Source organism: Stegostoma tigrinum, chromosome 7 (genome assembly GCF_030684315.1).
Source record: "Stegostoma tigrinum isolate sSteTig4 chromosome 7, sSteTig4.hap1, whole genome shotgun sequence".
NCBI lineage: Eukaryota > Metazoa > Chordata > Chondrichthyes > Orectolobiformes > Stegostomatidae > Stegostoma > Stegostoma tigrinum.
Window position 1 is genome coordinate 51880429 of NC_081360.1, and position 13798 is coordinate 51894226.

Consider the following 13798-nt stretch of genomic DNA (forward strand, 5'->3'; position numbering starts at 1 on the left):
GGGCTGGTTTTGGGATGTGGTAGGGGGACGGCAGATTTTGAATTTGTGAAGTCCACGTTGATACCCTTGGGCTGCAGCGTTCCCAAGCGAAATATGAGATGCTGTTCCTGCATCTTTCAGGTGACATCATCGTGGCAATGCAGGAGGCCCAGGATGGACATGTCGTCCTAGGAGGCGAGGGTAGAGTTGAAATGGTTCGTGACTCGGAGGTGTAGTTGTTTGTTGAGAACTGAGCGTAGGTGTTCCACAAAGTGGTCCCCAGGCCTCCGCTTGATTTCCCCAATGTCGAGGAGGCCACAACAGGGACATCAGATACAGTATATCATGTTAACAGATGTGCAGGTGAAATCTGTTTGATGTGGAAAGTCTTCTTAAGGCCGGGAATCAGGGTGAGGGGGGAGGTATGGGGCAGGTGTAGCACCTCCTGTGGTTGCAGGGAAAAGTGCCGGGGGTGGTGGGGCTGGAGAGGAGTGTGGAGCAGACAAGGGAGTCACAGAGAGAGTGATCCCTCCGAAAAGCACATAAGGGTGGGGAGGGAAAAATGTCTTTGGTAGTGGGGTCAGATTGCAGGTGGCAATCGAAGAATGATGCATTGGATTTGAAGGTTGGTGGGGTGATACGTGAGGACTAGGGGGATTGTGTTTTGGTTATTATCGCAAATTGGGGATGTGAGGGAGGATGAGTTGCAGGAAATGCGGGAGACACAGTCGAGGGCATTTTCGATCACTGTGGAGGGGAAGTTGCAGTTTTTAAATAAAGAGGACATCTGGGATGTTCGGGAGTGGAATGCCTCATTTCGGGAGCAGATGCAGAGGAAGTGAAGGTATTGGGAATAGGCGATGGCCTTTTTGCAGGAAGGTGGGTGAGAGGAGGAATATTCTTGGTAGTTGTGCGAGTCGGTTGGCTTAAAATGGATATCGGTTTCCAGGTGGATGCCTGAGATGGAGACACAGAGGTCCAGGAAGGAGAGAGAGGTGTCAGAGATGGTCCAGGTTGGGGTGGAAGGTGTTAGTGAAGTGGATGAACTGTTCGAGCTCCTCGTGGGAGCATGAGGTGGCGCCGTAACAGTCATCAATGTAACGGAGGAAGAGATGTGGGATAGGGCCAGTGTAGCTTTGGAAGAGGGATTGTTCCACGTATCCTACAAAGAGGCAGGCATAGCTGGGGCCCATGCGGGTGCCCATGGCCACCCCCTTTGTCTGTCAGAAGTGGGAGGAATTAAAGGAGAAGTTGTTGAGGGTGAGGACAAGTTCGGATAAGCGGATGAGGGTGTCAGTGGAGGGGGACTGGTTGGGCCTACAGGACAGGAAGAAGCGGAGGGCCTTTAGGCCATCAGCATGGGAAATGCAGGTGTATGGGGACTGGACACCCCTGGTGAAAATGAGGTGTTAGGGACCGGGAAATTGGAAGTTCTGAAGAAGGTGGAGAGTGTGGGTGGCGTAGGTAGGGAGTTCCTGGACCAAGGGGGAGAAAATGGAATCCAGATAGGTGGAGATGAGTTCAGTATCTCTCTAATACCAGAAGCTTCTTTTAATGGTCAGAACATAGACAGATAGCAAATTATCTATTAACTTCCACCATCAATTATGTCATTTAAGTGAGTAAATTTTCAAAATATTAGCATTTTTATAGATAATGAATTGAATTAATGAGTAAAGCTTGTACTGTAATGCAAGAATCATAGAAATCATAAAATTATACAGATTTACAGCATAGCAGGACAGCATTGAGCCTGTTCCATCTGCAGGTATGGAGGTAGCCATCCAGCCTAATCCCCTTTCTAGCTCTTGGTCTGCAGTCTTGAAGATTACAGCACATAAAGTGCTTTGCTTTATTTTGTTATTTTAAAGTTGTGAGTGTTTCTGTTTCTATTTCTGTATCAAGTAGTGAATTACAGATCCACACTGCCTCTGGCTGAAAACTTTTCTCTTGAATGCCCTTTAAACCGCTCACCTCTAACCCTAAATTTATAGCGATTAGTTATGAACCCCTAAATCAAGAAGAATAGATCCATCCTGCCCGTTTCATCTGAAGCCCTCATAACTTTATGCACTTCAAGACAGGCCTCAGCCATTATCTCCAAAGAAAAGCCTATCCAACTTTTCCTCATAACTATAATTCTCCAGTCCAGGCAACATCCTCGTAAAACCCCCTTTGTATTCTCTCTATAGGGCAATCTTTTTATTATGCTGTGCGCAATATTCTAGCTGAGCCCTGACTAATGCTACAAACAGTTTCAGTCTGAATTCTTAGCTCTTAATTTCTGTGCTTTAGCTAATAAAAGCAAATATCCCTTCTGTCTTCTTGATCACTTTATTTTCCTGTCAACAATCTTCTAAGAGTCATTTTCAATTTGAGAAGTTAACTTTCTGCCTCCATGGACTGGCTGATTTTATTCAGCACATTCTGTTCTGAATCAACCCGCTTCAGGGATCTGTGGATGTACGCTGGGTCCCTATGTTTCTCTGCAGTTTTCTGTATCGTACCATTTATCGTGCATTCTCTTCCTAAATAGACTTCCCCAAGTATATTATCTCAGGCTTCTCCGAATTGAATTCACTTTGCCACTGTTCCATCTCCCTGATTAGTGTACTGATATTTTCATGTAGTTTATAACTTTTGACTTCATTATGAATTACAGAACAAATTTTTGTATTGTCTGAAAACTTCCCAATCAATCAATCAGCACCCATTCTCATGCTACATAAATTGATGCCACATTTTATAAGAGATAATGGGAACTGCAGATGCTGGAGAATTCCAAGATAATAAAATGTGAGGCTGGGTGAACACAGCAGGCCAAGCAGCATCTCAGGAGCACAAAAGCTGACGTTTCGGGCCTAGACCCTTCATCAGAGAGGGGGATGGGGTGAGGGAACTGGAATAAATAGGGAGAGAGGGGGAGGCGGACCGAAGATGGAGAGTAAAGAAGATAGGTGGAGAGAGTATAGGTGGGGAGGTAGGGAGGGGATAGGTCAGTCCAGGGAAGACGGACAGGTCAAGGAGGTGGGATGAGGTTAGTAGGTAGCTGGGGGTGTGGCTTGGGGTGGGAGGAAGGGATGGGTGAGAGGAAGAACAGGTTAGGGAGGCAGAGACAGGTTGGACTGGTTTTGGGATGCAGTGGGTGGGGGGGAAGAGCTGGGCTGGTTGTGTGGTGCAGTGGGGGGAGGGGACGAACTGGGCTGGTTTAGGGATGCAGTTGGGGAAGGGGAGATTTTGAAACTGATGAAGTCCACATTGACCGCACCCCCATCTACCTACTAACCTCATCCCACCTCCTTGACCTGTCCATCTTCCCTGGACTGACCTATCCCCTCCCTACCTCCCCACCTATACTCTCCTCTCCACCTATCTTCTTTACTCTCCATCTAAGGCCTGAAACGTCAGCTTTTGTGCTCCTGAGATGCTGCTTGGCCTGCTGTGTTCATCCAGCCTCACATTTTATTAGCCACATTTTATAAGTCTGTTTCTTGTGTCCCAGTTCTGATAAGTGTGAGATGAAAACCCTCAACTTCTAGTTTTCTTTAAGTAATGTAAAAGAGAAGGATGATATAGATGTTGCAGTCAAGGAAGTTGAGTGTGAAATATTAGGTGAAATTAACAAAATGACTGAGAAAGTATGAAAGGGTTTTAACGTCGTTGAAAGTAAAAAGTTCGCCAGGTCCAGATGAAATATATTCTCTGCTGACAAAAAAGCAACAGGAAATATAATAGAGGTTCTACTACCAATGTCCAATTCTCTTTGACATAATGTGTGGTTCCAGAGACTTGGAGTACGGCTAACACAGTAGCCAAGTTTAAAAAGCATTAACAGAATAATTACAGGTCAATTAGTCAAATCTGTGTGGCCGGACAATTATTTGAAAAAAAATTGAGGGACTGGATAAATCTTCTTTTAGAAATTTGCAGATTAATAAAAGCATAGGCCAGTTTTTTCTGATTAATATGTTTTTTTTCAGGAAGGCCAATAAGGGTAGCACATTCCATTCATTTATATGGATTTTAACAACACTTTGGTATGATACAATGTGGCAGACTAACCAGATAAGTAAAAGCCCATGAGATCCAAAGCAACAAACACTGTCCAGTTGCCTAAACGAGTTCCAACAACATGCAAGAAGCTTGACATCAGCTAGAACAACGCAGCCTGTTTGATTAGCAACATATACACTACACAGAAACATAGAAAAAAGGAGCAGGCCATTTATTCGTTCAAACCTGCTTCACCATTCATTATAATCATGGCTGATCATTGAAAGCAATTCCCGCTTTTCCTTCTTTGATCCCTTTAACCCAAATGCTTTATCTAAACCTTTCTTGAAACCATACAATATTTTGGCCTTCAGTGTTTTCTGTGGCAGTAAATTCCACAGACTCTCCACTCTCTGGGTGAAGAAAGTTCTCCTCATCTCAGTCCTAAATAGTTTTCCCTGTGTTGTTAGACTGTGTCCCATGGTTCTGGACTCTCCTCCATCAGGAACATACTTCCTGTGTCTACTCTGTCTGGTCCTGTTAGAATTTTATAGATTTCTCCTCATTCTTCTGAACCTCCAGTGAATAAAATCTTAACAGATTTAACCTCTCCTTTTATATTAGTCCTGTCATCTTAGGAATCTATCTGTTAAATCTTTGCTGCCCCCTCTCTTTCATAAGAACATAATTCTTTAGTACAAAAAAAATCAATATTGATTTTCTTACTAAAATGTCTGGCACTTTTCTCCTCTACCAAAATATGAAAAGGAGATTTGCACAATGCAAGCAAGAACTATCTTTAGGTGATGAACCTGACATATTCTACAAATTTGAGAGTGTAAGTCTTGTTGGACTAGCTCTCAGTAACTGCTGTGTATTTCACCACATGGCCATGCAAATGTTGCATGGGAAGCATAGAAACATGCATCTTCATTGCAAGGATGACATTATCAATGAGAACTTTCTCGATATTGGGATTAGTCTTTTTATGCCACGTATGCTCCATCCTCGTCTTGTGATGAGGTGTTTTTGAGTTTGAAGATTCGTTTGTTTTTCTTTTGGGCCTATCAAGAAAACAAATCCTTGAAATATGATGGAGAAATGCAACTTGATAGGTGTATTGTGGTGTTACATTCTTTTGGAAAAGCCACTTGCTTCCCGGATGGAGTGCCTGATCGTCCTCGTCACTGCTGAGAAGACTGTAAACTCCCCAGGGCACAGCAATCCTGTTGCTACAGCTTTCAACTTGAGACCCCATCTGGAGATGATGTGGCCAGACTTCTTCCCTTTCCCAGAGCTTGCTTCAGTAGTCACAAGCTTTTACGATTTATCTAGAGCTGGAAGTGGTTGCATAATTAAGTATGGACTTCAGAAGGCCTAAGCTTTGCTCTGGTGTATGATGGATCCTGGATGGCACGGTGGCTCAGTGGTTAGCAACGCTGCCTCTCAGTGCCAGGGACCCAGGTTTGATCACAGCCTTGGGCAACTGTCTGCACGGAGTTTGAGCATTCTCCCTGTTTTTGTGTGGGTTTCCTCCCATACCCCAAAGATGTGCAGGCTAGTTGGACTGGCCATGCAAGGTTGCCCATAGTGTTCAGGGATGTGCAGGCTATGTGGGTTATCTGTGGGAAATGCAGGGCTACAGGGATGGAGTAGGGCAGCGGGTCTGGTTAGGATGGCCTTCAGAGGGTTGGAGTGCACTCGATGGGCTGGCTGGCCTGCTTCCACACTGTAGAGGTTCTATGGTCTATGATTCAAAGACATACCACCTCTACACATGGGTTGCACTTATGGCACCCAATTGACCCTGTTATTTCTTCAGTTACCTTATTGCTCTTTGTGTAAGGAAGGATAAATAACTATACTATAAATTATTATCATAAATCATAAATAATTAACTATAAGTTATCCTTGAATGATAATTGGCATCTCTGCCTATTGAAGAGAACAATCTAATACATCGCTTGAAGGCACCACACTGTATTGAGTATGGAGCAATGTGAGGAGGCAGGCCTCAATGAACTATGGGATTGAACCCACATCACTGTCAATATTGTTCTCTGCACTGAAGCCATCTGGCCAATAGGGGAAAAGAAAATCTTTGGATTCTCTTTGATTTTATTTGCTAATATTTTCCCATGTCCCATCATTATTTTATCCCTGAACTTCTTATACTCCTCTAGGTCTCCTAAAATGCTGAGCCTTTGATATCTTTCATAATCTTCCCTTTCTTTATTTCCTACACAATCTACCAAAACTCATCTGAATGGTTCTTCAAAAACTGGTATGGGAATCAAAAGATTACATGTTGGGCTTTCCTACTGTTGATATATATCACAATTTTATAGATCTGCAATACGTCTTTATAAAGTCTTGGCCATGTACAACACCTGTTATGCAATTTCTGCATTTTCTATATTCGTATATGGCCTACCATAGGAATTTCACATGGTACTCGTAATGTCTTCTTACAATATCTAGGCAATATGACTATTTGACAAACAGCTGTCCGAACAGGTACATAAGGATGCCTTCATTTCCTCATTAGAACCCATTTTGAATTCAGTAATATTGTGGAGCTCTTTCAGCCTCAGATTCAGGGCAAACTCCCACTGCTAATTGACTTAATCTAGATCAGCTTGCTGAGCTTCAATGAACAAAAGAATAGAAAACACATTGCTTTAATTAACTTTACACTTAAACAGAGTTTCAGCAGTCTAGTATCTGCTTGTAATATTACTGTGATCCTAAATTTTGTTCAGCCATTTCTCTGGTCACTACAAATGATGGTAATAAATAAAGTGTTCTGTCTCATTAGCCTGAACTGTACTTTCCCTGATTACAGATGAAACCACAGCTTTCACTCCTGCCAATCTTTCCTAAAAAGTAAATCAACCTCATCCATTTGTAATTTCTTAACCATCCTGACTACCACTAGTCCAGCCAACAAGTCATGCTCCAATTGGACTTTGTACAAAAGAACTGGGATATATTGTCTACCTATTCCATTTACCAGCCCTTTGACTTTTATTGAACGTTTGAATGGAAAACTAAATCCTTCACAGCATAAGAGTTTGAGTAGCCCCTATATCCCTTTGAATAATTATAGACTTGGAAACTTCCTTTGAAGAAAAAAGGAGTTATATTTTATTCAGACAAAAGCACTTTATATCTTTCATTTACTCAATGTACTTTTTTGCACTCATAGCAGAGCTTACCTCTAATTTCTTAGCTATATTTAAAGCTAAAATCTGATCAATGACCCTCTCCTTTGAATTTTCTTCTTGGACTTTTTCACATGAACTTTGATATGTGTCTTGCCTGCAACTTTCTGCATTCTGAATGAACATATCCCACCGTGGTACAAAGGAAGCACTTCCATTTCCGATTCTCACCTCCAACCTCTGATTTGATGAGGAGGCTGTGGGGCATTCCCAGCTATCTATTCTTTGCCCTGGCTACTCATCTTCTTTGCAACGCTCCCATGTTCTATTCCTTTGGAACATATGAAACAAATCTAATCCAAACAAATCTAAGCAAAACACATCTAATTTTATGGATTAGTACATAATAATCATCATCCATTTTGCTTCCTATCCAGAAATTCCAAACCTTTGGTCTCAATATTTGTTCTTAGTACAGAAGTGAGTGAGTCTCTGAATTCCTCTAACAAAATAAGTTCTCTAAGAGCTTCATATGTAGTTTCAGTTGCTAATGTTGTAATAACTTGCCAGATCATTTCTCAATGATCTTAATACACAAGCTTAATGAAGACCCCAAAGGAAGTTACTCTTGTTCACGAGAAGTGCCCAATCTGTGTTAGTTTACCCCAGAAATGTAAAGTATTGCCAAAGTTTGAGATACAGGTGAAGCTAACTGTTTGACTCTGTAACCATATAATGCAAGTGGTGTCAAGGACGCTGCCATCAAGCCAAAATGAATTTCAGTTTTCACACAAATGAGTAATGTGGTCTATGAAGACCATTTCTTTATATTTTCTATATTTTTGATTGTAGATGGGAAATTGAATGTTTTTTAAAAATCGAGGATTTTGGAAGAAATTATTGTGCTTCTTAAAAAACAGTTTTCCAATTTGGTTTCATTCATTTGATTTGATTTATTTTTGTCACAGAAACAATGAAAAGTGTTGTTTTGAGTGCTATCCAGACAAATCAGACCTTACTTATGTAGATCAGGGTCATAGAATAGAATGTAGTCTATAGGGTTAGAGCTACAGAGAAGGTGGAGAGAAAGATTAGCTCCAATATATGAGAGGTCTGTTCATAAGTTTAACAACAGCAGGGAAAAAATTGTTCTTGAATCTGTTATTACTTGTTTTCAAACTTTGATTTGATTTATCATTGTCACGTGTACTGAGATTCATTGAAAAATATTGTTTTGTTTGCAAACCAGACAAATTTCTACTGTGGAGAAAGCAATGGAGAATGGAGAATGAGGGAAATAAATATTGATGTTTTGAAAGCAGTTCACATTACAGAAGAGGATGTGCTGGACACCTTCGAAAATATAAAGGTGGAGAAATCTCTGGGACCTCACCTAGTGTATCCCAGGATGTTGTGGGAAATTAGGGAGGAAATTGTGGGGTGCATTGCAGAAATTTTTTGTATCATCCATAAATACAGAAGAGGTGCCAGATGAGTGAAGAATGCCTAATGTTGTGCCTTTGTTTAAGAAGGAATCTTAGGAAAAGTCTGGGAACTATAGGCTTGTAAGTCTGACTTCAGTCATGGGTACATTGTTGGAGGTCATTCTGAAAGATCGGATTTATATGCATTTGGAGAGGCAAGCAATGATTATCAACAATCAGTATGATTTAGTGTAAGGCAAATCATGTCACACAAATTTAATGGTGTTTTTTGAAGAAGTAACAGAAAAGATTGATGAGGGCAGAGCAGTAGATATTGTTTACTTGGACTTTAGTAAAGCCTTTGGCAAAGTTCTGCATGGTAGAATAATTAGTATAGTTATATCACTTGTGAGCTTGCCAGTTGGATATAAAATTGGCTTAACAGCAAGAGACAGAGGGTGGTGGTGGAGGATTGAATCTGATTGTGTGTGTTTTCAAAATTCTATATCTTCGGCTGATGGAAGAGGATGGAAGAGAGTATAACTGGGGTGGGAGGGGTCTTTGATCATGTTGGCTGCTTTCCCGTGGCAGCTGGAAGTGTAGATGGAGTCGATGGAAGGAAAGCTGGTTTTCATGATGGGCTGTAATTGCTTGCGATCTTGGGCAAACCAGTTGTTATAGTAAGCTGTGACGCAACCAAATAGGATGCTTTCCATGGTGCATGTATAAAAACTGATGAGTCCTTGTGGACATGCCAAATTTCCTTGGTCTTCTGAGGAAGCAGAGGTACTGGTGTGTTTTCCTGACTGTAGTGTCAAGGAAGGACCATTAGTCCTAGGAAGTTAAAGCTGTCAACCACCTCCACCTCAGGTCCATTGATATAGTCAGGGGTATGTCTTCCACTCCACTTCCTGAAATTGATGACCATCTCCTTCATTTTGCTGACATTGGGGGAGAGATTGTTGTCTTTTCATCATGCTCTTAAGCTGTCTATCCCTTTCCTGTACTGTTTCTCATTGTGGTTTGTGATCTGATCTACTATGGTGTGTCATTAGCGAATTTGTAAATGGATTTAGAGCTCAATTTGGCCACAGATCAGTGTATAAAGAGTATAGTAAGGGGCTGAATATGCAGCCTTGTAGGGCACTAGTGTTGATGATTATTGTGGATTAATTATCTGTACTGATTGCAATCTGCAGGTCAGGAAGTCAAAGGTCCACTTGCAGAGTGGAAAGCAGAGTCCTAGGTCTTGGAGTTTGGAGATAAATTTGGTTTGAATTATAGTGTTGAAGGCAGAGCTAAAGGCAATAATTAGGAATCTGAAGTAGGTATCCTCATTATCCAGAAGTTCCAGCGATAAATGTAGGGCCAGGGAGATGGTGTCTGCCATGGCCATATTGTGACAGTTGGCAAATTGTAGTGCATCAAGGCAAGCCGAGAGCATGTAGCTGATTTGTGCCGTTACTAACTTCGCGAAGCACTTCATAATGATGGATGTCAGGTGGTGGTTATTAATGCACATTGCCTGTATTTTCTTTTGTACCGGGATCTTAGTAGTCTTCTTGAAGCAGGTGGAAACCTCACAGCATTAGTAAGGAGAGGTGAAAGATGTCTGCAAACACTCCCGCCAGGTGGACCGTGCAGGATCTGTGTGCACAGCCAGGGCACAATTGCCATATCAGGATTGGATGCTTTCCATAGGGCATCTATAAAAATTGGAACCAGTCATTGTGGACATGTTGAATTTCTTTAGCTGCTGAGAAGGGACAGGCATTGGTGCACTTTCTTGACTGTAGCATCAACATGGATGGACCAGGGCAGATTGTAGATGATATTTACTCCCAGGAAGTTGAAGATCTGGACTACTATCACCTTAGTACCATTGATAGAGATAGGGGTGTGTTCTCCACTCCTTTCTTGAAATTGATGACCAGCTCCTTTGTTTTGCTGACATTGAGGGACAGATTGTTTTCTTTATACCATACCATTTTCTATTTTTGATCTCATTGTTTAGGAGCTGACCTACCGGTGCTGGTGACATCAGCAAACTTGTAAATGAGTTACAGCAGGCATTTTGTAAAGGTCCACCAACAATGCTATGAGGATATCGACTTAGTGACAGTTAAGGAACATTAATATGGTTCCAAGTCAGGACATTGTATGACTTGGAGAGGAAGTTGCTATTAGTGGTATTACCATACATTGAATTTATGTCCTTCTAGGTGTTAGAGCTCAGGAGATCCTGGATACGTTTCTGTGGTATATCTTGTGGATGGTACATGATCCTGTCACTGTGCACAGGTGGTGAGGGGACTGAGTGTTGAAGGTGATAAATAGGATGCTAATTAAGTTTTGTTCTTGATGGTGTTGAGTTTCTTCATTGTGTTGGAGAGGTACCTATCCAAGCAAGGAAAGAGTGTTCAATTATAATCCTGATTTGTGCCTTGTAGATGGTGGATAGGCATTGGAGAGACAAAAAGTGAGTTATTCATCACATAATTCCTAGCTTTTCATCAGTTCTTTTAGCCACAGTATTTATGTGGTTGACCCAGTTCAGTTTCTGATCTATGAGACACCCCGGGATATGGATAAAAATGTATAGAATCAAAGAAAACAGGAGACATAGGAAATAGGCACAGGAGTAGGCCATTCAGCCCATTGAGCCTGCACAGCTATCTCAGTAATTCGGTATTGGTAATGCCATTGAATGCTAAGAGGAAATGGTTTGGTTTCCTCTTGATGGAAGTGGTCATTGTACGGCACTTGTGTGGTGCAAATAATGTTTGCCATGCTGCACAGGGACAGAAGTTGGTTGTATACATCACAATTGGTGAGTGGTACTGACCATTGTGTAATCATCATTAACATCCCTGATTCTGATCTTATGATGGAGGGAAAATCATTGATGAGCAGCTGAAGATGGTTGGGCCTAGGATACTACTCTGAGGAACTCCTGCAGTGATGATCTGGAGCTGTGATGACTGATATCCATCAAACATAATCATTTTCTTCAGTGCTAGATATGACTCCAACCATTGGAGAATTTTCTTCTAATTCCTTCTGATTCCAATTTTTCTTGGGCAAGGCCATTCTTGGTCAAATGGCAACTTTGTGTCAAGGGCAGTCACTCCCAACTCACCTCTGGAGTTTAGTTCCTTTGTCCACAAATGCACCAAGGCTGTAATGAAGTTAGGAGCTGAGTGGCCCTGGTGGAACCCAAATTGAGTATCAGTTAGCAGGCTTTTCCTTCACACATGCAATTTAATAGCAGTGTGGATGTCTACTTCCATCACTTTACTGATTATCAAATATAGAATGGTAGTGCATTCTTCGGCCAGGTTAGATCTGTGCTGTTTATTTTGTGGCAGGACATACTAGGGTAATTTTAGATAATGTTGCGTTGATGCAAGTGAAACTTGAAGAGCTTGGCTATGAGAATGGCTAGTTCTGAGGCACAAGCCTTCAGTGCTGTTGCAGAATAATGTCAGGGCCTACAGTCTTTTCCAATTTCCAGCATCCCCAGCCATCCCTTATATCGCGTGGAGTGATTCAGTGTAATGGAAAACGATCATTTACGATATTAGGGACCTCGTGTAGAGGCCAAGATAAGTCATCTACTTGGCAGTCTTGACTGATGAGCAACACTAATGCTTCAGCCTGTCTTTTTCACTGTTGTGCTGGGCTTCCTCATTGTTGAGGATAAGAACATTTGTACATACTCTCACTCCCTGTTAGTTATTTAATTGCCCACCTTTGTTCATGACTGATGTAACAGGACAGCAAAGCTTAGGTCTGTTCTATAAGTACCCTTTAGGATCTGTACACTATTGAAATGAATAGAATGAGAAATTATCTTTTTATTTATACTTTCCCTTTTAAAGAAGCAACTTTTCACTGGCTACTCAATAATGTTTTTTGGGTTATGGTATAGTTCAGTTCTAACAGTGATCTCTATTGTTAATTTTCTTTATTTGTGCCTTTTTAGAGACAACATCAAGCAAATGATCATTTAAGTGAGGGTAGAAACTGGCTCCCTATTTATTATCTTGGATGTGGAAAGTTTGGTGATGTCACTCTTGTTTATGACAAGAAGAAGAAGCTTGTATGTGCTGCAAAAGAGGTAACAAAGCTGAGATACAGAGTGTGGCTTAATTTTGAAAAAGTCTTGTTCTTACCCCTAATAGATTGCTAGTATTTATAATTGCATGAACGAATTATTGATTTTTATATTGTTGTTTCATTAGGCAAAACTATGATAATTGTACATATTAGTTAACATTAAAATTGTGGAAAACCATGAACTTTGAGAAAGTCTTTTCCCCGTTAGCTAATCACCTTGCGTTTCTGGCTGTCAATATAAATGGACATCTGCGGGCACTGCATGTAAAACCACATTGAGAAATGGCTTTATTGTAGTTATTCAATTCAAAATTGTAATTCTCACAATTGACCCATTACTGTACAATTTGAACTGTGGTTAGGGGTAGCCTTATTACTTGTGAGCCAGAAGATTGCAGGTTCAAGATAATAAAATGTGAGGCTGGATGAACACAGCAGACCCAGCAGCATCTCAGGAGCACAAAAGCTGACGTTTCAGGCCTAGACCCTCTGATGAAGGGTCTAGGCCCGAATCGTCAGCTTTTGTGCTCCTGAGATGCTGCTTGGCCTGCTGTGTTCATCCAGCTCACATTTTATTATCTTGGATTCTCCAGCATCTGCAGTTCCCATTATCACAGGTTGCAGGTTCAGGTTCTCACATTCGCACAATAGTGATAGAGTGGTCTATTGGGACACCCTGAGGAAGAAGTTGCCCTTCAGGTACATTGTACATTTTTCTCCTTTCACCTTGAAAATATGCCCTCTAGTTTTGAACTCCTTTGCATTGGGAAAATACCTTTGCCATTCACCTTATCTATGCTCTTCATGATTTTATAAACCTCTTAAGGTCACCCTTAACCTGCTATGCTCCATTGAAAAATATCCCAACCTATCCAGCTTCTCCTCATAACTCAAACCCTCCAGTCCTGGCAACATACATAGAACATAGAACATAGAACATAGAACAGTACAGCACAGAACAGGCCCTTCAGCCCACAATGTTGTGCCGACCATTGATCCTCATGTATGCACCCTCAAATTTCTGTGACCATATGCATGTCCAGCAGTGTCTTAAATGACCCCAATGACCTTGCTTCCACAACTGCTGCTGGCAACGCATTCCATGCTCTCACAACTCTC

General features: G+C 41.5%; 1 protein-coding gene across 1 annotated transcript in view; it reads left to right on the forward strand.

Moving 5' to 3' along the window:
- Positions 1-12856: 12856 nt before the first annotated feature.
- Positions 12857-13798, forward strand: part of LOC125453997 (mitogen-activated protein kinase kinase kinase 14-like) — a 32206-nt gene continuing 31264 nt past the window's right edge. Inside the window, exon 1 of the mRNA XM_048534226.1 lies at positions 12857-12943. Within this exon, the coding sequence (XP_048390183.1) occupies positions 12857-12943 (87 nt within the window). The remainder of the gene's footprint in view (positions 12944-13798) is intronic.